Consider the following 25,680-nt stretch of genomic DNA (forward strand, 5'->3'; position numbering starts at 1 on the left):
AAGTCACATGAATAGAAATATCTGCAGTTTGGTTGTAACATATGTGCATTTGAAATAAACTGGCACTCAGGTCTAAAAGTGCTGCTTTTTTTGCCATGAACCATTTCAATTACAAAGAATGTCTCAAACTACAAAATAAACAGTAAGATGAGAAATAAAAGTAAACACTATGGCTTGTTGAGACAAAATACATTAAGATCATTAAATGTTAAAATACTACATTTTCATGAGGCATCCATATCTTACCTGCCCTAAATTTTGTTCTTTTGAGGAACTCCTATGACATCTTGATTGCCTTAACTAAGATTGATCACAATCCCTTTAAAGTTTTCCTGTGTAGATTTTTTATTAGTTACTTTCTGTGTGTTTACGGTATTGTTTTTTCTGGAAACTAAATATAAGTGTCCTGGAGCTGTCTCACTCTTCAAATCTATAAAGTAAGTTGTTTCACTAATCAAGAGTATTATTTAAGAGTTAAAATCTGGTTTTACTTCCTTTTTTCCTGGTGATAGAAGTAGATGGTGTAGGAAAAGTAAGATTTCATATAAATCTACTTATTTACGTTAATAAGATTAGAATCTGTGACTTTGTAAACTTTCATGTGAGCGTAATGGGTATTGGGGGTATTGACTAAACATCAGAAGAAGGAAGATAAAAAGCTAGAAATTGCACTCTGCAGGGTTATAACTTACATTGTTTTGTAAAAGGGGAGCTGGAAGCTTGTTGGCTACATGTATATTCTGTAAAATACTTTCACTAGTGGTAAAAGAAAAAAAGTCCTGCTGTCTCAGCTTTGCTGAAGCTTTTTTTATTATTTCATTAAACATAAATACAGCTTTTTAACTTGAGAGTAATTTTTGGATGACATTCAATTCCACATTAGTTCCACTGTTTATACAGTGGAATTTTAATTTATTTATGTCACTTTCTTCTTTCTGTTTACAGAATTTTATGACTTTAAAGCTGTCAGACTCCAGATAATGTTTTTCTAGCAATTAAGTTTTTCTGTAATTTTTATTTGGTTGCTTTGTACAGTAAACTTGGAATTACTAATGTAAAGCAGCCTTTGAAGGCAGGCACATGAAGCAACTGGCAGCTGAAAATATATAGAAAATGAAATTATTCTTAATTATTGGGTTCTGTTCCAACATATATCTCCTTCTTATTTCAGTATTTGTTCTGATTTGAGGTTGCCTAACAACCTCTCTCATATTCCTCTTTACCGTGTTGAACACTGTGATAGAAAGCAGCTGGAATATTGTATAAACCTTTCACAAAAGTCATAAGTAGTGACAGCTAATTTAAGTACAGATAATAGCATCATTCACTTATAAATATCAGTACTGTTTTCTTACAGAGACATTACCTTCCCATTATTTCAAAACTGAAATGTACACTTTTGTAAAAATGTAGTAAGTCAGTCTGATATTTTCCATATGTGACCTGATGGTAGAGTAACTTATCTTCAGGAAGTCTGAAACAAATTCCACAAGGTATTTCAGAGAGATGAGAATTGCTATTCGTGTCTTACAAAGTTTTATTACAATTTTATTTCTTTCACACATCATAAAGAGAGTTAACCTAGAAAACCTAAATGTTTTCAATTCGTCGTCCTTGATAATTGAGGTGCTTCTGACCCATTGGGGTTCATGTATAACTTAGAGTCAAGCAGCTCCTTTTCATATTATTTTGAATTTGCTTTATATGTTGGGCTCCTCTTCTAAAAAAGTTGCAGAGGGCAGATTTTTCTTTATTTTAGTAACAGAGGTGTTACCAGTAAAATGAGTTTAAATAGTTCTGAAGCATTACTTAATGGAGAGGAAATTCAGATACATTGCACAGTTTAATCATCTTCTAAAACTTCCCCAGCTTACTCTCATCAGTTTTCCTTGTGTGTACCTCTCATTTCTATGCCTTATATGTATAGAAGTACTTCATTATGTAGCTTGTTACCACTACCTATGTATTATGGTTAGTAGATAGAAATGTCAGAAGTGTTTCCCTCATTTCTATCTGCTGTCCTGTCTATTCCTCTTCAAAAAAAAAAAACAACAGCAACAACAAAACAAAAAGCAAAACAAAAAAAAAACCCCAAACAAAAAACCAAACCAAACCAAAAAAAAAAAAAAAACACCAACAAAAACCCCAAGCCTAAACAAACCAAAGAACACCACAAATTTTCCATGGAAGAAAATTTAGCTTATAAATTGAAATGACATTGCAAGGAGGTGCAACTCCCAAACCCAACAGAATTTCTGTTAAGTAAGCCAGATACTTTACCAAGGAATCAAGATTTGGAAGCTGAAGCTCTAAGGGCATCCAGTCAGTCTAAACTGTTAAACTCTTGTCCACTTTGTTGCACTATCCTTAAAGGTTTTCTACCATTCAGTTTATTTTTTACAGTGGAAAATTTGTTTTATCAGAAAAAATTCAAATCACATCTAATACAGCTTAATTCTGCAAAACTGTAGGTGTGAGGGCTCTTCCAGTGAATTGATTCACTTACTAGTAACTTCTGTAGAACAGAAGTACTCAGTATCGTGTGTCTCCTCTATTGCAGAAGTCTACAGTAACCTCAACTAATGAGCTTCTGAAATTTCTTGATCTTCTTTGAAGCTCTTATAATGACAGTAAGAGGGTCCTTATTTTGTGCCTGCTACCTAAAATCTAACTTAGATTTCTTTGCACAGTGAAATTTTATTTCACTAAGTGTGTTTCAAGTAGCCTGGTTGAAGCTACAAACTGAAAGAGCTAGGCTAGTAGTAAATGCTGTAGGAGTATCTTAGTATAGGTAACATTAGCTCTGTCAAGTATCCAGAGATACATAAGGCTTAAATATTCAAATAGACCCAGGATTCTGACCCCAAAATTGCATCACCAACTGTCTTGCTTGCCAGCTACCTAATTGTGCAAACACTTAAAAGCCCAAGGGACCTACAATATTTCATTTGATCTCCAGGAGTATTCCACTGATTCTGGGTCCAGGTGGCTTGGACACATTGCAGCTTTAGTTTAGGCCAAAGGTTTTGTGATTTACCTGCTATGCCCTGACTACCCTGGAAGGGAGTGCATATGCATAGACTGGGCAGGATGCTCTTAATAGGTGTATAATTGGAGAATACAGACCCCTTCTTTTTATCACAGCTGGTCCAAGGGGTAATGGAATTGGAATTTAAGGAGGCACCTACAAACTTCTCTGTACCCTTCAGTGGTCATCCAGAGACTTTTGCAACACTGAGCAGTTACGTGCCCAGCTGGCACTGAAGCCATCAGGATCTACAAGCTGATTGGTCTGTTGCTCATCTCTGAACAGTCTGTTCTGTGGTGCCTTCTAATGTCAAACTCAGCAGAGCAGGTTGGGATAATGTCTGGGAGTCCTTTTCTTGGTGACTTCTCTGAGTCCAGAATTCATCCCTTATCATGTGTACTGACTGTGTGTTGGCTCCCTGCTGTTACTTTTTGGTTCTTACATCACAAGTATGTTCCTGTCACGGGCAGGTTCCCAGCATTGTGGATGCAGTCCAGGTGCTGCAGTGCTTTGCACTGCAGGGCCTGGGCCTGTTTGTGATCCTGGTTTTATGCCTTCTCAAATTAATAAGTTGCAATACATCTCAATGGCTCTAAGATCGCTTGTTGAGGTAATTACATTGTTCATAATTTTCACACTCTGACTGCAACCCAGTCATGGTTAAGTAATAGAGTCTAATTTACTACTCACAGCTTTTCAAAATGAGGGGAAAAGCTCATCTTTCCTGTTTGGATATCCTGATGAAAGTATACCAGTAAGACTCTTCTTTTCTTGAATAGAAATTGTTCAAATAGTCAAGAATTTGAGTTGTGTTTTTGAAGTAAAGTTCAGGCTATAAATTAGTGAATTTCCATTTAAATTATCTGACTAATCGACTCAACTTTCCTCCCTACTTCCTGCTTTATGTGTGTAAAGTACAGGTGACTGGGTCAGACTTTCTATTTCAATTATTCTGCTCTTTAATCTCAAATAATGGGCAGTCCTCTGTTTTGGTTGTCGCTACCTTTGTGTTATTAGATGCATTGAGGCTGACCAGCAAATCCTAAAGGAGGTCTGTTGATAATATCCAATGGAAACTTTAAAAACTGTATATGACACTGTAAAGGCTCTGCAAAGGTTTAATGTATTGCTTCATGCACTATAATGAGTAATCCTCTACATCAGGAAATTAATCTGCACAAAAGAATCACTAGAAGACATTCTGCTGTGTTAATTGGTTTAGCCCCTTTTAATTCAGAAATATACTTTTTGTTTTCCCTTCATTATAATTGTATTTACACTTCTGAAATGCAAATATTTTCTGTGTAAAGACAAAATATCCTTGATATACAAATAAATATTTCTGCAGAGTATGCAAGACCTGGGTAAGGTTCAGTATCAGAGTTTGCATTAGAAGTACAACGCCAAACAAAATTTGGGTTTTAATTCATATGTCTTGGTAGTATTTCTTTCCAGAGGCTTTAGAGAACTCAGCTTGAATCCCCCTTTTCTGTGTGTCATTTTCCAAGCAAATTGTTAAACCTTTCCTTTAACTACATGTGATAATTATAATATATGATTTTTCTTTTGACAAAACATGGTTTTTTAGATTGGTTTCACACAGATTTCCATAATTAGGGCTGTGTGAGATGGATTGTGATACATTCTTCTGGATCAAAATATAGGTAGAAAGTTCCATAGTGAAGAGGTTTTATATATGAAATCTGTCTGATTGGGCTGGTATTCAATAGAATGAGGAAGCCTAAACAGATACACCAACAGTGAAAACTATCCATGTTTCAGTAAATAAACATTGTAGATATTGTAAAATATTGTAACCTCACTTTGTACTGGCAAAAGTAAAGGTTAGGTTTTTTATGCAGGTCTGAAAATAGTGCTCTTTCCTTTGATTCAAGAGCAATCACATTTTATGCAAAAGACTGCTGGTGCTAGTAAGTGATAAATAAGGAGGTGGAAAACTCATTTTTATCTTAACATGCCAGTTAAGATGTTTGTACTTTGTAAGGATACACAGTTTACTGTCTCTGTGATGTCTTCTGACTCAGATCACTGCTTCAGTTGCTAGCTGACTAGTGAAGGAATGCTGTAGCTCTTGCAACAGAGGAAAAAGACCAAACCAAAAAAGCCTAGTTCTTTCCTAGTCCTTTCCTGCTGTTACTTTGTGCAGGCTTGTGATGTAACGTAAGTGGGATGTAGCTGTAAGGTTTTCTCTTCCAAAATGGATGAACCTGTGCCCCACACTTGTGCTGATTGTCTCTCACAGCCATTCCAGAGGTTATAAAAGACTTTCGTGCTGACAGTCAAACATGGCCTGTCGTTCTACATCAGGCTCTTTTAAATTTTGAGTTAAGAGCTGAGTTGGCTTTGTTGATTGAACACCTATAAGAGCACTTGGTGGTTATTACTGAGCACATGGATTGTTTCTTTAATGCCTGAGTCATACTAATCTCTGGATCTGTAGAAGAATTTTCCTTCCTGCCAGTATAGTATTCTTTGGGGGAAACGGATTTTTCCTTCCTTGCCACAGAAGGCTAAATTTCTGAGAACAGGGAATCTGTCTTCCATTGCTTTTAAGTATTTAAGCGTCATGAATGTTGCCAGTGGGCCATAGGTGTGACAGTTGTCATTTTTGGCTGCTAGAAATGATTTCAGAATTGTAAATTTAAGTGTTTTTGCAAATTTTTAAAGATACATAATAAGGTTAGAATTGTGGGGGTTTTGAGTTTGCTTTCCTAGGTGAACACAGTGTAGCCATACTGTTGTCATTTATCCCTTTTTAATACTTTTGACCATGATGACTAATTTCTATCTGTGCTGACAGAATCACAGAGACTTCAGACAAAGAATTTTCTGATTTTACAAAAACAAATGAACTATGCAGAAAATGTACAGAAAAGAAAATAATGGAAAACAAATTATAATTTCTGGACCTCTTGAAACTGTTAATTTATTATGATTGGGGGGAAAGAACTGAAAATTTTGAGTACTAGAGTTTGAAACTTTAAAAAAATCATCTACTCTAGTATAAAACCTAGTATTAGCAGTCCCTACTTAGTAAGGTGTTAGCAATATAAATATTACCTTCAGAGTGAGCAGATGTAATGTAAATGGCTTCCATAATACAGATGGAAATCATAGAATGAATTAGGAATAGAAACTTTTTTTTAACACTACTTGTTTGTAATTCCTGGAAATGTAATATATAAAATATATATATGGTCACAATCCAGTAAAACTTTAAGTAGATGAAGTTGACGTGATATTTGACCAAGCTGAATTGCACTGAAAGCCTTTTGCTGTCTAGTTTCAGCATGAGAATTGCACTGATTATATGTAACCCATTTTTATCTACTAAAGCATGTGTTAATGTATTTTGGAGAGAACACAGTATTCCAATTTATATCTCTTTGAAAATACATCCCTCATTGCTTGCTAAAATATGCTGGAAAGTGTATCTCTTAAAATGAAAGTAGAAATTTCAGCATATGATTTTTAAAATAAATTAAATCAAGTTCCATGAATTCACATCACAAGCTCATGCAGCTGGCAATAGGAGCTCACATAAGCAGTACCCATCTGGCGTTCAGAAGGTTGTATCTGATCAGTTCAGGACAACATATAGGGCATATTTTGTATCTTTGTTCTAACTCACAGGTGGCAGCTCTATCTGCTAATCCAAGTGAAAGCTTCAGCTGGAAATGCAAAACTACTTTTGAACTTGCATATCCTTCCCCACAGATGTCTGAAGCCATGGAGATGTGTTTCTTTTATGATTCCTGTTAAATCAGGGAATGAATTATGGCATTAAGAGTAAAGTCAAGCAATGAATCCTCAAATATCCATTTCAAGACCATGTTTTTTATAACAAAAGAAAGCTAAGAATGACCAAAAATACTTAATTTTACATGGTTTTGTGTAGTAAAACTCACAGTAGAGCTCACTTCATTACATTTAAAAAAAATCCTTAGTATAGAATGATGAAGTAATCACTGTGTTCAATGTATTCTAGCTTGTTCATCTAAAATATGAGCAAGCAGTTTACAAGCATATTTAGTTTTGTTTCTTGACACTGTTAAGTACAGTTAGAAAATTAAATTCTCAACTGCAGAGTATGAGAATTTCAATGTGTTTTTTCAAAGCAGCTTACCATACTTCAGTTTCTAGTAGTAACTTGTGCAACCTTTCATCTTATGAGTCAATCCTATAATTAGTATCCTTCTTTGCCAGAGGCATACTGCATGTTTGTTTTAGGTACAGAATGTCTGCAAGAAATTTAACTTAATCATTACTTTTTAATGTAAGAGCTGGTTAGCTCAATTACTCTAGATTAAAGTGAACTTGAAATTCCTGAGTTACAGAGACAGGACTAATCTGTGACCTGTAGTGGATAGGTACTATTTCCTATGGTATTTTCTTATGTGCACTTACTAATGTGGGTAGCCCTTCAGCCCAGGCTTGCAGTGGCTATAAGCAATTATCTGTTTTCTGTATGGAGTGGGTTTGCAAAGTTCTTATTTAACTTGGCCATTAAGTTATTCAAAATTGTTCCAGGATTGCATGCATTGCAGTAAAGCTGCAGAATGTTTTTTTCAGTCAATTTTTACTTTATTGTTTTGGGGGGGTAATCTGAAAAAAATAAGCGGTGGTTACAACTATTCAGTACTTTTTAAACAACCTCTAATAACAGAAGCATTAGGCTGTTTAAAATATATTAATTTAATAACATGCTTTTAAGCAGCATTCAGACTGAAAATACTGGTTCAAATTTATCTCTCATAATCACACAGGTAATTCTGGGAATAGTTGCATTAGCACCACTTCAGCAGCATTGAGTTTTGGTACCTCTGGTATAAATCCATGCTGACTGCTATGGCTTTGGGTACAGAATCCAAGCTGTGACTGGCGTGTGAATATAAAACTGCTAAACAAATGCACAGTAGTATGTTGGGGTTTTTATTCTACTTAGTGCTGGTAGTTACTATTTGACTTGATGATCTTAAAGATCTTTTTTGACTTCTAAGGATTCTATGACTCTAAGTTGCTCGGCTACAAAATACTTAGGCTGAGTTCCACTTAAATTTCTTGTTTTTAAGAAAATACAGTGGAAAACATGGAATCCATCTAGGCTCAAAATTTCCATACTGCCAACCTCCTATTAAGAAAATCATTGTCGAGCAAAAGAAAACTGAAGTACCACAGCAGAGAACTGGAATTACCTGGAGGACTGGAATGTATTGGAAGTAGGATAAAATGCAATAGCTCTAAAACAAGAGTTATGTGCTGAGGACCTTAGCAGTAATGATTCATTGTAAACCAACACTTCATGAGCTGGAAGCAGCCTTATAGAAGAAAGACCTAATGTTCCTACAGATCACTTGTATCCTTCAAATTGTTGTCCTCTACTTTGCTCACCATTAATTCTTTTGGTGATAGACCTCACACATTCTCACTCTTACCAGTTCACTTGTGCTAAAGCAGTGTGCTGCCAAACTCCTCTTTTACAAAGATCATAGAGTAATCTCACATGTTATTTTGGGCCCTGACATGTGCCTTTGAGTTATAGCCTGTGACTGCTTCCTAAAAACATGAGCTCTTTGTTAGAGCTTTCTTAACTAAAGGGTTGTGTCCACCAGTTTTAGTAAAGTTTCCTTTCAGTCCAGTGGTGTGATTCTATGTGCATATTACTGAATGTAATTTATAGTTACCCTGTCTGCATGTGGAAATTTAAGATGGAATTAATGCATCCTAATTTGGGCATATAAAAGTTAATGCTTAGCACTGAAGTTGTCAGCCCAAACTCCCAATCATGGGTGAGAATTTGGTACCTCAAGAGTTCAGGCAAGCCAGATAAGGTAAGCTTCAGTGACTAACCCTAAGCAGTCTTTCAAGCCTTTTCAGAATAATTACTTCTCAAAAGATTCTGTTCCTGGCTTTGTTTTAGAAAGAGAGCCTAAGGTGACAAGCTCTGACTTTCTCTTCAGACCTTCAGACTTCTATACTTCACCTAGAAGCCAATATCAGGTTAGATGAAAACTGCAATCCAGCATTGAATAATTGTGTCTGACTCCCTAAAACTTGATCTTACTCTTTCTTCTTTTGAATTAATTTTAAGGAGGAAAATTACTTTTTTAGTGTAGATTTTTTTTCCACCGCTGCTATATAAATAAAAACACAAATAAAAAATTTAGAAAAGTATTTTTCTTACTTTTTGATGAAATGTCTCTTACAAACCAAAGCCCATATTCTAAGAGAACTTGCTAAAGTTAGAGTATGCCAGAATTGAGGCCTGCAACCATAACGGGATTCCCTCATGTATAGTTACTGTAACACAGGTTGTATTTACATTGCTGCATATTATTTCCCACTGGGCCTTTGTTCATTTAAAGCACAGGTTAGGCAAAACCTATAATTCTATGTCTCACTTTATTTGCTACACACTATTTTATATTCTATGCAGAATGTGAGGTATTAAATACTGCTGGACTTTTCTGGGGTTCTGCACTGTAAAGAAGTTGTTACAAATTTTGCAGTTGTGACTGACTTTTATCTTTTCAATGGAAGTGGTGTAAAATGTTTAACATCTGTTAGCAAACTGAAACAGAGGAAGTCAAAGGCACCCCAAAACCTTTCATTGCTTCTTTACAAAACCAGAGTAGGATGCCACCTTCTTGACTGTGGTTGTGTATAATGGCTACATCTGTGAGCTGGTGATCTTAAGTTCACTCTATATTCAGTGGAGAGATCATGGGTGGTGTTTAAAACAAATCAGACTAATTACACCCTAAAAGAGCCTTTCTCCTACCCATCTGCCCCCCCAGCCCTCCCCATCCCCTGTAGAGAACGTTCAGGTAATTCTCTCCAAAGCAGATCTTTGCTTTGGTCAGATGAATCTCATTTATAGAGCTTGACTTTTCAAAGATAACCTTTCAGAATATCTTCTGTATTCTATGGCTAGTTCCTACTGACTTCCGTTAAAGAGGGGAGATGTTATGTTTCAGATTAAGTAATATAATGAAGCAAGGATCTTGTATATAGCAGCCTTTTGTTCTGTATAACTTGACTTTATCCCCAAAGCTTTAAGTGGTGAATTAAGAACTGCTTTTCATAAGCTATTATTATTTCTGATGTCAAAGCTACAGCTTTTTCATGTGTAATACAGTTTGCATGTGCATGCACACTGATGCACTGTAGGTAACTTCTTTGCAATAAATCACATTTATGATACCTGCAGTAATACAACAAGCATGGCCAACTTCTAAAGGTGTTGACCTCTATGTTACAGAATTTTGAAAATTTATATTTAATCCCGTGTATTTCATATTACTTACCCCCCCAAAAAGTGCTTTTAAAAGAAAACAGATTGCAAAGTTAAAAACTTAAAAAATACTAATAGTGTTGGTTATGCAACTCATAACCTTAATTCAGAATTTAATTCAGCTCAGTGGAGTATATTATGAAACTGTCTTAATTGCGTAAACATGCTTTTTGTTTTCCCTAGCACAGACTTATTTCTCCCCCCAACATGTGCCTTGTGTGCACATTGTGTGGAGAATTTAAGGTAACTTAGTGATACTTAAACATAATCATGAACAGGAGAAACATAGGTGCTGAGCAAGCCTAAGTCTAGTTTATTTAATTTTGTTCCAGCCTACATATCATGTGGCTGTCGGCTGTGCAAAGTGGGGCCCTTACTGCCAAAGTTTACAACTGGGCAAATTCAACTGGAGAGAAGAAACAAGCTTTTACCAAGCTCAGCTTCTAGCCTAGTGACTAAAACAATCTCCATGAAGGTGGTAGAAGAGTCTTCCTTTCATACTTCTTGGCAAAGGGCTCTGAAGCTTTCTCAGAGGGCAGAAACCCCATCATTACCTCCTCTTTCAAGAGTCACATCTGAAAGGCATTATAAGCCATGCTTGTGATTTCTCTCTCTGAATTTAATTTTAAAATGAGATCATAGATTTTTTTGTTCTCCATAGTTTTAAGAGAAGGTAGAAGCTCCTCTCTGAGTAATTTATGGGAAGAGCAAAGTATATTATCCTTCTCCAGTTTTCTATATCTGTGGGCTGAGCATGGTAACATATGGAACTGTGTTACTCATATGACAGGTATTTCAGATTCTATTCTGTATTTAACATTTCTTCACACTGCATAGGAAGTATGTGACCTAATACAGGCTTCTAGCTTCCCCAATAGATTTGGATTTTAAAATTACAGATTTTAGAGCTTAACTTTTGCATGCTTAAGCCTTGTCCCTTTGTCACTCTTCAAAATGGATACCAAAATACAATGGCATCAATATTTTGTGTGTTGAATTTTAGATTACTCTGAATTATCTGAAATCTGAAAGTTGTGACTCTTCTGAATTTTATCTCATATATTCTCTCAATTTGAAAATAACTTTTTAAAAATTTAATGTAATAAGTTGTCCAGTGTTGAACACACATGCACACACACGTGTATTTCCACATCTCTTTGAGTACTGATTTTTTATTAGTCATGACGTATAAGTAGGCTCTTTCTGCATGGGATTGCTAATACTTGGAAGAATTTCCTTAGCATTTTTATTTTTGATATTCGGTAACAAAAAAATACTAGTACATTACAGAGAGTTTGAAGAGTGAAGATGTCTCTAACTATCAGGGTTGCATTTTCCTTTCCCAGTTGTTTCAGATTTTAATTGTAGGCCAGGAGGCAACAAGGGAAAGGTACTAAAACTTTATTAAATTTTCTAATAGAGCTGGAACATCTAGCTGTCTGGACTAAATAAGTTATTTGGCCAATTCAAAAAGTTGGTTTTTGAGCAAAATAAGGAAATTATTCCTGCACTTAATTTGATATTCAAATATAGTAGTTTTTCTTAATCTATCACTTATTGATCTATTTTTTTTATTTGAATATACAATCACCATTTTCTAAAGCTTTAGAAACTTTATGAATGAAATTTATCACAGTATACTCTGTTATTCTGATGACAGAACAGCTTGCAAACAAGTGAGGTAGCTGAGTACTTTTACAAAGCGTTTTCAAAGCAAGGAAAAAAGCTATAGTTCTTGAAAAGGTATTGCATAGACTATTAGTGATGTTTATGGAAATTCTATGTCAACAAACTTCGGACACAGGCTTGCAATTGTTATGAAATCTTTTGCTTTACTCCCTGGGTGTTACCACAGCTGAACCAGGACAAGGAGAGAAATAACTGAGATAGAAAGTGAAGTGTTAGAAATCACTTCTCATTGAATCAGAGAGAGGGAAAACCTCTTTTATGACTGATTTACATTTCATTTCTTGCTTTACTGGGATTTATAAAGATAAATACATAGATGTATATGGAAGAGCATATATATTCCCTGCCTAGGGGCAGCTCAGCTGCTCTACCAGCCCTCAGTCATGGTCACAGATAGAGCTTTCCACACTGTCATGTTTCAATCTACTGAAAACCAATCCATGCACCAATCTACAACCTCATCACACAGCAGCTGTAAGAGCTTGCTTGAACCTTTTGGAACAGATCTGTAACCTGTATGCATGGGATTCACAATGTTCAGTTGCACTTTTGATTTATGAAAGTGGGTTATTCTCTATTGGCTAAAGAGACAACCTTCAGACATGAAGGATATTATTCTGCTATTTACATGCATGCCATTGTCATTTAACTAGTGAATATACAGGTAGATTCTGAAGGGTACATGGCCCCCCCCCTCTTCCCTTAGCACATGGGCAATGGCAGTAGCTGCCCTCCTGAACAGGGTTTGCTTTTCAGCAATGCAGACTCTGCTTACGTGGGCAATGTCTTGTTAAAGTGTTTTGGGACTGGGAGTGATAGAGTGTGTATACAGAGACTGAATAGAGCATAAACTGTCATAAACAGAGTGAATTGACTCAAATACTGCACAGAGATGTTTTTGTTCTCTAACTGGGTAGTCCTAAACATTAAATGGGACCGCACATACAGAATACAAAGCATTTCTGCTTTCATTTTCTATTGAAAAGATAAAAGAGCTTTCATGGCCTGTGTGGGGTGGATGCATTCTATAGTTGGATTTTAACAAGAGGATAGCCTAAAATAGCGTGTTCTATTTCACAAAACGTGTGGCAAAGAATGTGGTTGAAAGCACAAGTTAGAGGTGATGTATGAAAATAGATTTTCTGCTGTATCTAGCAATATCATATGTTCTGATGTAAGCTTTATGGGACATGGTTTTAACACATGAGAACACCTAAAAAGAAGTTGTGTTTTCAAGAAAATGGATGTTGCCCACCCTCAGCTGTCAGAGATGTGAACTTGGCTTCTAGAAGCAAAAGTCAGAAAGATAATTGTTGCCAACATCACAGTCATTAACAGCAACATAGACTTGGTGCCATCGGATCACACGAGGTGTTTCCAGTTTCTGGAGGAGAGATTTCTTTTCATATTAATAACCAGTTATGTTATGTTGAGGACTAGAATATGTAGTTCAGCAGTGACACAGATTTTATCCCACTTCCTCTCACTTTTTTTTGCTTACTCTCAGGTATTTTCAGGTTATTTGAGGGTAGCAGTGATCTGAGGCATTACTTTCATGGAGTGGTATTTTCACATGGCTAGACAGTTCTCCAAGTTGAGAGCTTTATGTATGAAACAATGTTGCTTTTGTGCCCATATAGTAGTTCAATTTAGATCACCATGGTAATACCAAGATTTCACATCTATGAATTGCTAAAAGAAAAATGTGTTGCAGAGGTTGGCTATGCCTTACAGACATTGAGATATATATCCAGTACTGTGGAATTCATATATATTTTAAATTCACATACACAGTGCAATTGTTTTACCATTTTAAACATAAAAGGCTGTCAGCAGCTGGAGTTTGTGAAAATACACAGTGCAAGAGAAATGGTCTTGGAAATGAATAAACCAAATTTCAAAGATTTTAATTTATAAGCTTGTTTCTCAGGATTTCCAAACAATGGATAAATACTTGAATAGTCATTTTTTCCCCTAGGGCTTTTTGGTACATTTATTAAAAAAATAACAAAACCAGCAAAATAAAACAAACCAAACCAAACAAACAAAAAAGTTGTAGGCCATTAGCTAAAGGCTTTAAAGTCTGCACTTGGAGCAGATTTGAAAAATGTGGTTTGACATGATGAACTTTTGGGTGTAGGCAGTGCATGCAGAGGGCTGTCCTTTTACAGATGTTGGGAGACTCTGTCCCCACTGTTTACCACAGTCTCCAACAGCAATGTTTAATAAAGTTTCTTACCTCCTACTTGAAAGATCAGGAGAAAGGAGCCAATCTGCTGCTTTGTAAAGACTCAAAGATACTTTCAGGGTTACTTACTTTCCATTTATGTTAATGCTCAGTAGTATATAAAACATATGTATTTTATCTATATGTGCAAATCTTATGCATGTAGTATCTGAATTGTCTATAATACATACTTTTGCTTGTCTGGGGCTAGGTAAACATACTGCCTTCTTATTTTAAATTAATATAAATATCTTCAAATTTGGGGGGGGGGGGGGGGGGTTCAAAATGAAGGAATTTCAAAGTAAGTCACTTTGCCTTACATTGGCTTGCCTTTTCTGTGGATCAAGCACACATACAGATAGCCACTGCAGTTCAGCTGACAGGCAGTAACTTGTTAAATTACATAACTTGAGGGTATGTCTGAGCCCTTAATTCTTGTCAAATTAAGGTTGATACCACTGAGTTGGGCCATTCAACGTAAAGGTAATGGGCAAACATATTTTGTAGTAGGCTCCTTTCTCCCATCAACCAGGAATACCCATATCCCAGGAATTATGAACATTTTAACCTTTGCATCTTACTTTCAATCCTGATTGTAACAGATGGCACTCTGTCCAATGTTACCATGTTACTGCTTTCTAAGTGCAGTTTGGATTAGCTTGTGATTTTGAGTAAACTGTCTTTAGGTTAGTATTGACTTGATGTGTTAAGAAAGAAACCGAAACATAATATTGCACGTTTTATTCTCCTCAACTTTAGTAATTATTATATATTTCCTGTATCCATGGAAGAAACATACAATGTTGCAAGTTCTGTTTAACATGGTTGATCTACCACAGAAAGCTTTCTTTTAGGTTTGCTGATTCCAGTAGTGACTGTAATTAATCATGGGGGAAAAAAAATAAAAAAATTTAAAAAAAATAGGAGAAAATAACCATGAAATAAGTGACAAAAGAAGTCTTTTTACATTTTGCCCTGTCTCTTGTTGTTTGGTATAATAGGCAAAAAATTCAGCTATTCTGTTTATTGGCAAAAATTTTAGTGATACAGCTGGGATTCATCTGTTCTGTATTAGCTGAGTTACTGCTGTTTAACTGTCTTGGATTAACAGAAACTTTACTTGCTTTTAAGGACCACACCTTTGCATATACTGCCATTATAATGTAATATTGGTTAATTAAGGGAAGAATGTGTGTTTAGGCTTACTGTTCAAAATTATACAGGAGACAGTTTGATATTTTGGGTAATTCTTCTTCAACATAACCACATTTTCAGAATATGTTAGACTGAAAACTTTAAAAAGGAAATCAATTTCTTAAATAAAATGTGGATAATATACACATACTTTTCCAGAATCAGAAAACTGTGTGCACCTCCTCCCTCTTTTCTGAATGTATCACATCCAGATCACAAAGTGTTTATTTGGGTATTTAAATTTAATCTTGTAATCATCTAATAGATGTAAGTACAAGTTTAAGATGCAACTCCTTGCTTTACTGAAGTGGGACCATGAAGTCAGTGAGAAGAAAGAGTTTATGAAAATGCATACATGTCTGAGTAACACTGAAAGCAGAGTTCAGCAATGCCCAACGGGCCACTTCTACAATAGCAATCCACTTCTGAAATGTTGGTCTCTGCAGGGAAGATCACTATCATTGTAATTAGAGCTAGACTACAATGGACTGCTCATAGTAGCTATTCCAAAAAGTTCTTTGAAGGTGAAGATGAGTGGTAGGCATTCTCAGGAATAGAAAATTGCTTTCTCAAGTGAAAAAAAATCAACCAAATAAAACAAATCTTAAACATCTAGATGGCTAAAAAAAATTTAAATCTTGCCATCCCTATTTAAAATGAAATCACTGTGTTTCCAGTTTGAATATTGCTGATGGGCATTAAAGAAATATATAATTTATATTTTCCTAGAACACATAATATGTAATCATACTTGAAAATACATGTATTTTGTGAGCAAATTAAGAGAGACAAAAATAGAGAAGCTTCACCTCCCTTGCTCTATTTCTTTTTTGCCCTTCAAAATTGACCATTCTTTTTTCTGCAAATTATGAAGGCCTAATTACTAAGAACTGTTTAGTTCTCTTATGTACATTAATACAAATAGGTATATTGATACAAAAAATACTTGAAGATGTTCTGATCGGTTGTTTTATTGTCTGGTTTTTAAATACTTGTCCAGTCTGTCTTTAACCTTCTAAAGATTAGACCAGGCAGTTGACTAGAATTGAAAACCTGATACCAAAGAAGAGTCTGATCTTCACACCAAAGCCAGTACATATTGCTATATAGACAGGCTTTTATATAAATTTACTGCTCTCACAGGTATCCTGGAACTTCATGCAGAAATTTCTTCAGTCTGCTAAAACTATAAACATAAAACTACAGCTGCAAGAATCCTAGAAACTGAGTAAAATGTTTTCTCTGTGGAAGATTGAGATGAGAGCAGGAGCAAGTTATGACAAAAAGATTATGACACTGATTGCATTTTCTTTAAAATTAACATTGAAGATTTGGAAAAGAGGCCATAGAACTTAGCTCTGTGATTAGTAGTAATTATTGAAGAACATGAGGAGATGGATAGGTAATAACTATGTAAGAGCAAATATATCTGTGCCAGTGGCCGGTCAGTCTCAGAGTTATTAAAGTGTGTCCTGATGTTCAGAGAGAACCTCCTGTGTTTGAGTTTGTGTCCATCACCTCTGCTCTGAGAAAAGAGCCTGGCTCTGATCCTTCTCCATCCCGAGCCATCCCAGCTCTCAAACTTTGATTGTAGGAGAGAGAATCTCCAGTTCCTCGGTCATTTTTGTGTCTCTCTCTTGTACTTTCCCCAGTTGCTGCACTCTGTGCAATTTGGCAAGTCAAAAGCATATAAAAAAGATCTGCTATAATTTTGCTCTTCAGATTTTGATGTGACAGTGGAACATAATAGTACAAATTGAAGGTAAATGGAAATATTTAAGCAGATGTAAATGTAGTAACTTCATGCTGAAATCAGGAAATGAGCAACTAAACTTTCTTTCTTCTGTATAATGGCCATGATTTAATCTCTCCACCTTTTTATATTACCGCATTTACTAGCAACTACATGATACTGTAAGCCACAGAAACGGTTTTTATTTAATATGTTTGGTGGGTTATTTCTTTAATTTTCTGGATTCTTTATTTCATAGAAGTAGTGTTTTCTTTGGCATTAGGTAGTCTAAAGACTTAGAATTAAGTTGATTTTTCAAAATGCCTAGGTTTTGTCAATCTAGGCATTATAACAAAGTAATATGGTATCACAAACCCTGTGGTGCCCATGTTCGATGTGTGTAGAGGAAATACATAATTATTGTGGAAAATTCCTGAGTAATACAATTCCACTGATTGCACTAACTAATCTAGGAAGTTCTCTCCTGCCATTATGAAATTGCAGTAATGATATTGAACAATTGTATTTATGTACAATCTGATTAGAGGTTTTAATATACTCTGACAGATATTTATTTCACAATTTAAACTTATGACTCTGTGGACCATTTCTTCGGCTATTATAATCTTTAGGTTTTAACCAAATATCTTCTGGGGTAAATAGGCACATTAACTTATTTTTGTAAGTTAGTAAAGTACAGATTGTGGCTTCTTAACATTAACTTATTTTTGTAAGTTAGTAAAGCACAGATTGTGGCTTCTTAAAAATTTGCTGTCATAGAAGTACTCTGTGTTTTATTCCTTTTTCTCATTGAATTTAGGAGGACTTCAAAGTAGATGAAATAGGCAGGCTGTCAAAATTCTTAAGTTGTTTAAAAGATAATTTAATTTTAAAATACATAATTAAGGTAGTTTCAACAGTTGTAGTTAAAGTTTGGATCCTTTAAAAATATTTTTCGCTTTCCACCTAAAGGTAGCAACATTTGTCAAAGCTAGAAACATCACTTAAGTCTTTACTAATACGGATATAAATTCAATTTGTTGAATGTTGACTAGAGGGATTATCTAGTATTAAAAGAAAAATCACTGAAGAAAAAAAAGTCATCAGAGTTGAAATCCTAGGTTTGATCTTGGAAATGACCACAGTGCCATGACATATGCAACAAAGCAGGATCATAATTTTGACAGCATTTGAACTTCTGGGGGTGTCTCAGTGCCCAGAAAGTTTCCTTGAGGGAAGTTCATGTATTTGTGACTCCCTCTAGTGGGTCATTCTCACAACTCTATGCTAGGAAATGTTCTCCATATTAAATTCATGTGACATTAAACATTCAGATGTCTTTGTTTTCATGATGAGGATCTGATTCCATTCTCATGGACAGTCTGAATGTGTCTGTGTGCATCTCCACTCATTATTGCATATTTTGCAATGTATCTTTTCTAAGACTTTGTTTCATACTGAGGTTGCTGTTGATCATATCTATTTATATGTGCAATTGATCCCGTAGCAGATGAAACATTCTCTTTTTTTCCTGGGCCACAAGCCTCTTCTGTTTCCCAGATTTTCGTTTACATGACTATATTCTGGAAATGTCTGCAGTTTGCCTTAATTATTATTTAATTATATTTCAGGTACCACCAAGGTAAATCTTGTGAAGATCCCTTCAACTGCTTCCAGTCCTCGAGACACTGCTCTGGCAGCTGTTATCTGCAGTGCACTTGCAACAGTGCTCTTGGCTCTTCTCATCCTTTGTGTTATCTATTGCAAGAGGCAGTTCATGGAGAAGAAACCAAGCTGTGAGTTTCCGATTATTACTGTTTCTTTGTAATATTTATAGGGTGGTATTAGTTTGGCAGATCTCTCTGTAGGTAAATAAATGAAATGCCTACATTATTCAAGCAAGTTTAGCATTGAGATGGTCAATGTAGCAGAGCCCAGGACTCCGTTCAAGCTTGCCAGCCCAGCGTGGAAGTTCCAGCTGCTACTGAGAAAACACTGTGTAAATGTCCAAAATGCTCCAGTTGCATCAACTGCATGCTGTGCTCTGCTAGATGCTGCACAGATACATTTGGACCATTCATCATCCAAGATGGGACATTACAGAGTTGCAAAGTCAGTGTGGAAATACCACTTTGAAAGATCTGTTCATCAAATGCTATTGTGAAACACAGATTAGGTCATCAAGATAATGAATGTGGCCAGTGTAGATGAGAGATTTGGCCTTTAACAGTTTTAGTTTTATGGGCATATTCAAGATTAATTAAATGCCTAAGACAGATTTGTAAATTTCTTTTAAATCCGTAACAGCTCATCAATATAATTTCTTTATAATAAACATTTTTCTGCCTCTTAATTTAAATTAAGAAAGAAAAAAGTGAAAAGCACTCTAGTTCCCATTTATTGTTTAATAAAACTTCTTTTAAAATATGTTTTAGCATCTAATGAACCCTGGATGCCAAACAAGAATAACGTCTAGGATGAATTAATGGTATTGTTGCTTTCAGCACAAGCAGAAATAAAAAGGTTTAGAGAGGCATTGTAAGAATTTTTCCTAACCTAAAATTTGCTTTACAGCATGAGTTTTGAGACATTCTGACACAGTGAATTCAAATTTAATTCAGGGAAGTGTAGTAACTTGTTTGCCTTGGCCTACAATTATAGAGATTAAAGGAAGTCTGTAAAGCTCTTAAAGAGAATATAAACAAAATCCCAGTGGCTGAAAGCTGACTCTGGACAATTTCAGATGGGAATCACTGAGAATCGTTAAACACTGCAAAAAGTGTAACAGTGAATAAGATATACTCTCAAATAATCCAAATGAGAGCAGATGTCTTCCTAGAAGAGGCTGTTCAAGGGTTTGTTTCAAAATCTGTGGTTTACGTTATAGGAAGCCACAGGGAGTGTGGATCTTTCAATTGGAAAATGTATGAACATACTTTATAGCGTGACAGTTACACGTTCTGTGAAGATAGAGGCCTCTGAGCAGGAAAAAGGGTAACACTCACTAACACAGATTTTTATTCACTTTGTTCAAAGGGTCTTTGAGATCTCAAGACATTCACTACAATGGCTCTGAATTATCATGTTTTGATAGACCACGGCTAAATGAATATGACCACAGAACATGTTGCCAGTGCCAGAGAAGTACATCACAGACATGTGGTATGTTAGGTCTACCGAAAGGTGACTTTGTTTTATCTAACACTTGAGTTATGACAATTAGATTTAACTGCAGAGCTAATACTGTCAAACTACCCTTTGTCCTAGGCTAATTTCTCAATAAGCAGATAGGATTTTTAAGTAGCTGTTTGGGGGGGTTTTGTTTTTTCCTGTATTCATTTCAGTGACTTCAATTGGAAAAAAAAAATTAAAGCATCTATCTCATTTCTTTCTGTTAAAAATAGCACTGCATCTGGCTTTGAGACTTAAATTAGTGTGAAGGCTTCCAGAGTACCAGAAAGTATCTAAGAATATGATATGAATGCTAAAGGTCATTAACAACCTGGACAATTCAAATACTTGCCATTTTGTGAAGTCGTATCAGAACAGATGCAGTTATGACATTAAGAAATTAATTACATAATTTAACGCAAAAGCACAGGCTTAAATATCATCCTGATAGCTTAACTCAGAATGCTTCCACTTAACGTGCATTCAGCTGAGAAGAAAATTAATTTAAAAAATAGATACTCATGACTGGCTTCTGTATTACTTTTGGAGGAAGGACTTGGCTTTTATAAATAATTCAATTTTAAAAGAATAAAGAAGCTGTTTTTACAGCAAGAAATTTCTTTCCTCAATCCATGTATTATAATGTAACTGGCAAACCAATACGCAAGTTTGAAAAAGAAAAGAGGCTAAGTTTATACAGAGCTTTGACAGTTTTAAGACTATTAAATTAATTTTCATTCCTTAGGACCAGTTCACTTGATTCCCTCACTGTGCTGTGATGAAACCTGTAGCATGGAGCACAGCAGTCACAGTTGTGCTTTCCACTCACAGACCACGCTTAATGAAAGGTAACTTAGTTTTACAAATGTGTATTAAACATGAAGTATTTTTTTATGCAAAGTACTATTTATACAGAGACAACAGCTGCTTGAAGTGGAATGAGGGATTTTGATGAACTGTAGCCATATCATCCCATGTTGTGCAAGAACAGGTTTATGGTGAAAAACTTAAGTATTACTTAGTAAATGCTGACTTGATACATGGGCCCTCTGAAGAAGTGGCTTCTCTGACTAGCAGATAATCTTCATTTTATTCTGTGGTACCTCAGAGGCTTTGGCCACCCCCTCTTCTGCTAATGGTTAGCAAGTTGCTGCATAAACCTGTGAATCTGGTGGGACTGAGGTACAGTTTACAAGTGGCATGAAGATTTTTTTTTAGGAACTCTTTAGGACTGCAAGATTTGAAATATCTATTATTTCTGAACTTCTAGCAGATTTTAACCTTTATTTTCTCCTGATCAGCTAAGTGCAGTAGTAGAGTAGTTATTTTTACAGCAGGGCCATGAGCTAAATATATAAAATTTATGGTGTCCTTCAGAGTTTCCTGGTTACAGATTTTAACACAGGATGTATTTATTTCTTTTAGCTAGAATAATTTTCCATATAAGGTTTGAATTGGTCTTGAGCTGTTTTGTTCTTATGGCCACATGTAACTAAAAATGTAGAGGCAGCTTCTTCGTAAGTATTGTTTGTGCAAGGTGACTTAGCGACCTAAGCACAAATATCTAACTTTTCTCTAACAACTTGTTTAAATGCCGACAAGCTTGAGTCATCCTTGTATACCACCGAGGCTGACAAATGGAGAGCTGTGTACTTTTTGAGGAATCTTTTGGTTAAGGCTTTAAAAATAACTGTAATATCCATGCTATGTGGACATCAAAGATCCTGTGGTTCCTTCCAGTAGAAATGGAGTTTATGCCAGTTTCCTTTGCCAGAATAATGTATTTCCTTCAATTGTGGTGCAATGTCCTGACTTTTGGCCTCATCTCTGAAAATGCTTTGTGTGTATATCAAAGCTATTAAAGCATCATGTTTTGGAAATGAGTGAGGCTACTTAAAATCTGTTATAGGCATGTTAATTGGGATGAGTTCTGTCACACTGCATGTCAGACTTAATATAGCCTTGGCATTTTTATAAATCTTTAGACAGATTTTGGAAATAAAATATACTGTTATAACTTTCTGGTTTTGTTAATAGTTGTTTTGGTGTATATATAGTGAAAAACACTACTGGACTTTTAACAGTGTTTGGCACATGTCACTATTATCTTGCACTTCAAATATACTTGAGGTAGATAATACTGAGTTTCCACTTCTACTTTCTTCCATTTTCCATAAAATAAAAATAATGCTTGCCCTTCTTTAATACTATGTCCTTTCCATGTGAAAGAGGAGAAAAACTTGTCACATTTTGAGGGCTAGACAGCACAAACTGGAAAATCTAAAGTGAATGCGTTTTCAGGTTTAAAGCACACACATAGTTTCAAGCAGTCTTGTCTTGTTGCCTGTTCCATTCTCCCAGTCTGAAGCCACTTTACTTCTTTTACTTCTATTAGATATTTGTCTGTCTAGGGTTTGGGGAAAAAACAAACACAAACAAAAAACTACCAAACCCCCCTAGTGCTGAAGATTCCAGAGTCTGCCCAACCATCTTTGTTGCTGCACTTTGAGCCTGTTATATCTTGTCTTAATACTCCCCTCCCCATGCACTGAGAAAAAACAAAATCCTTCTTCTTTGTGGCAGTGTTTGTGTCTGAATGCTACTATAGTATTTTTGTCATATTTCTGACCGTAAACAACACCAACTGTTGGGGGTTGTTTATGGGCAGAAATCCTGGATTCAGTGGATTCACTGGAATCCTGGATTCACTGTCTGAAGTAGTGTTCACCAGAGCTTTGTCATTTCCAGACAAAGAACAAACTGTTTTCCTTCTCAATAGATTTTTTTTTTGTACAGGATGTCTCTAGAGAATTAATATAACCCTGTTAAACCTTCTTGAAATACCTATAATTACAAATGACAGTAATTACAATACTGATAATATTTTCTGGAATGCTTTGTAAACCATGTGCCTTTTATCCTTCTGCAGAGCTTCTGATTCTGTTGGAGAAATGATTCCTGCTTTCCTTGGTTCTCTTTCACATTCCACCTGTGGAGACATTCCAGATGCTTGGCCTCTTATGCAAAACTCAGCTTGTTGTGACAGCATTTCTGTCTGTGAATCATATTCAGAACTGGCTGGAGGATCTGCAAAGTCCTGCAGCCCTGAGACTGAAAATGCAGCCACTGTTGGATTGGATAATAACCAGGAACTAAGTGAAGTACTTCTTTCAGCTAAGTCTCTTGATGGAAATGTTGCAAAGTCCTTTGAAATCTCCGAACACAGAACATGCATAGAAGTTTCATCACTTCAGAACTCGGTGACTGCTGAAACCCAGCCAAAGACAAAGTGTAATGGAACAACAAATGACTCTACAGACTGATAAAGAGGTAAAAAACGTAACTACAAAGGAGTGAGAATGAGTGCTTCAGGCATGTAGAGCTAGATAAAAATAGAATTCTAAGAAGGTGTAGGGTTATATGTCTCCATAGGTTACACCTAGCTATTGCTGAAATAAATTAAAACTCTGCAAGAGATCCAGCAGTTTCACATTTTTAAATCATTAACTGAATTTGAAGGGTGTAATTATGATAACTGTGGTGTTGAAATAATATTAACCAGAATACAGGGGTAAGTCTGTACACCAGTCAGCTTTTATCAAGGAATTTTTTCATTAAATTTCAAGGGAAAAGTTCAGTTTAATAGCCTTATGACCAAACCATTATGTGAGGCTAGCCTTTGTTTATGAGGGAGAACTGAGGAGTTGGCTTTGCTTATTGCAAACAAAGCATTAAAGACATACAAGTGTTCATCTAAAAATATTTGCAGAGCCTTTCTGTGGAGTTACTGCAGTAGTAGTAGAAACAGAATAGAATTTCAAATGCCTTGTAATGCCATTTATATTCCCATGTCATCAGATAAAACATAAGTTTGTCCATAAAATGCAATTTAATCTATAAAAGCTCATAGAAAATGCAGGGCTGAGGTCAAAATGCAAAGAGGTGATAAACAATTGTCCCAACTATGTAACAGTGGAACTGTCACAAAAAGTCATTCTGCTACTGCTTCATCATTATATCTTTTTGAATATTAACTATGCTCCTTATTTTTAAAATGGAATTTTCTACTCTTGGGAGTAACCTGGAGCCTCAAGTAACTAATCCGTGGAAGGATCCCAAATTATGGCCTGTGTGCTGATGACAAGTGGTGGTGTTACTCCAGGCTTATGCAGGCTGTGGCTGGAAAGCTGATACAGTCTCCCGTGCATGAACTCAGAGGCAGGAACACAAGAAGTTGCCACTAATATGCACCAAATTTAATTAAGAAAATAATGCTATCTGCAATTATGAAAATTTGGGGCCATCTGCAGAAATAAAACTTCATTCCTTTGATCCTCTTCCATTTGGTTTGCATGCCACTTTTGTTTTATTCCTAAATATGAAGCAGAGAGTAATTAGTATTTTGCAAAAAACACGCGCATTCTGAAAACATGTAAGTGCAACAGTTTCTTTGTAAATCCGGCCTTAATTGCTTAGGTGACATTGTCAAGAGGAGGAAGGGGATGGGAACTGTTCAATCAAGAATTGTTTTGCCATTGACTTCAGTGGGACTTAGCCCCCTGAATATCTGCTGCTGTCACTGACAGTATCAGCCTTACCCAGGTGGCACATATTTCTCTCAATGTGTTATTTAGAGTACAGAGTTCTGTCTGTAACGATGCTGGGCGCTCTCTGCCCATGTGTTGGATCACAGCTCTCATGGTTTCCTTCTTGTGTGTGCCCAGTACCACGTGGGGACTGTTGTATCCTGTAGCTGTGCGTGGGAAGGGACAGTGATGTGGCTATGGCTGCACATCTCAACACTGCTAGTTCCCAGCTCTCTTGATGTTTTAAGGGAATGCATTTCCACATTAACAAGATTTAAAAAATCAGAAGTTTGTGGGTGTTTTCCCACTAAATCATGCATCAACTTCAGAGGTATGCGATTAATATTATTTAAGTTTTCTTAGATCAAAAGAACCACAGAATTTCAAAATATGACTACAAAAATTAGCTTTTATTTCACTATACTTGTTGTGGTATATGAATTGTAAATTTTCTTGATTCCTATGTGTATGGAGACGGCTTTTCTAGCATCTCAAAATCCTGTATGCTTTGATAGTTTTCTGCTATCTTCTATTACTACGGAGATTTGTGTATAATTTGAATAATCAACTTCTTTGGGAGGCTTAAGTTTTTCTTCATTTTTTTCCTCATATTTTCTTCATATTTTTTCCATCAATAGACCCCACTGATTCATTTTGTACAATTTCTCCACATTCAGACTCTACAGTGCATCATTATGTGTGCACTTTTGGCAGAGAAATTTCAGTAGTGTTCACAGG

At 35.7% G+C, this 25,680-nt stretch overlaps 1 protein-coding gene across 1 annotated transcript in view; it reads left to right on the forward strand.

Moving 5' to 3' along the window:
- TNFRSF19 (TNF receptor superfamily member 19) overlaps positions 1-23,679 on the forward strand; it is a gene marked incomplete at both ends in the record, with an annotated part of 41,448 nt that extends 17,769 nt beyond the window's left edge. Inside the window, 4 exons of the mRNA XM_082277367.1 lie at positions 18,817-18,981; positions 20,222-20,347; positions 21,102-21,204; positions 23,286-23,679. Coding sequence (XP_082133493.1) covers positions 18,817-18,981; positions 20,222-20,347; positions 21,102-21,204; positions 23,286-23,679 — 788 coding nt within the window. The remainder of the gene's footprint in view (positions 1-18,816; positions 18,982-20,221; positions 20,348-21,101; positions 21,205-23,285) is intronic.
- Between the last annotated feature and the right edge of the window lie 2,001 nt (positions 23,680-25,680).

This window comes from Coloeus monedula, assembly GCF_965178545.1.
Source record: "Coloeus monedula genome assembly, chromosome: 3".
In the NCBI taxonomy this organism is placed as follows: Eukaryota; Metazoa; Chordata; class Aves; order Passeriformes; family Corvidae; genus Coloeus; species Coloeus monedula.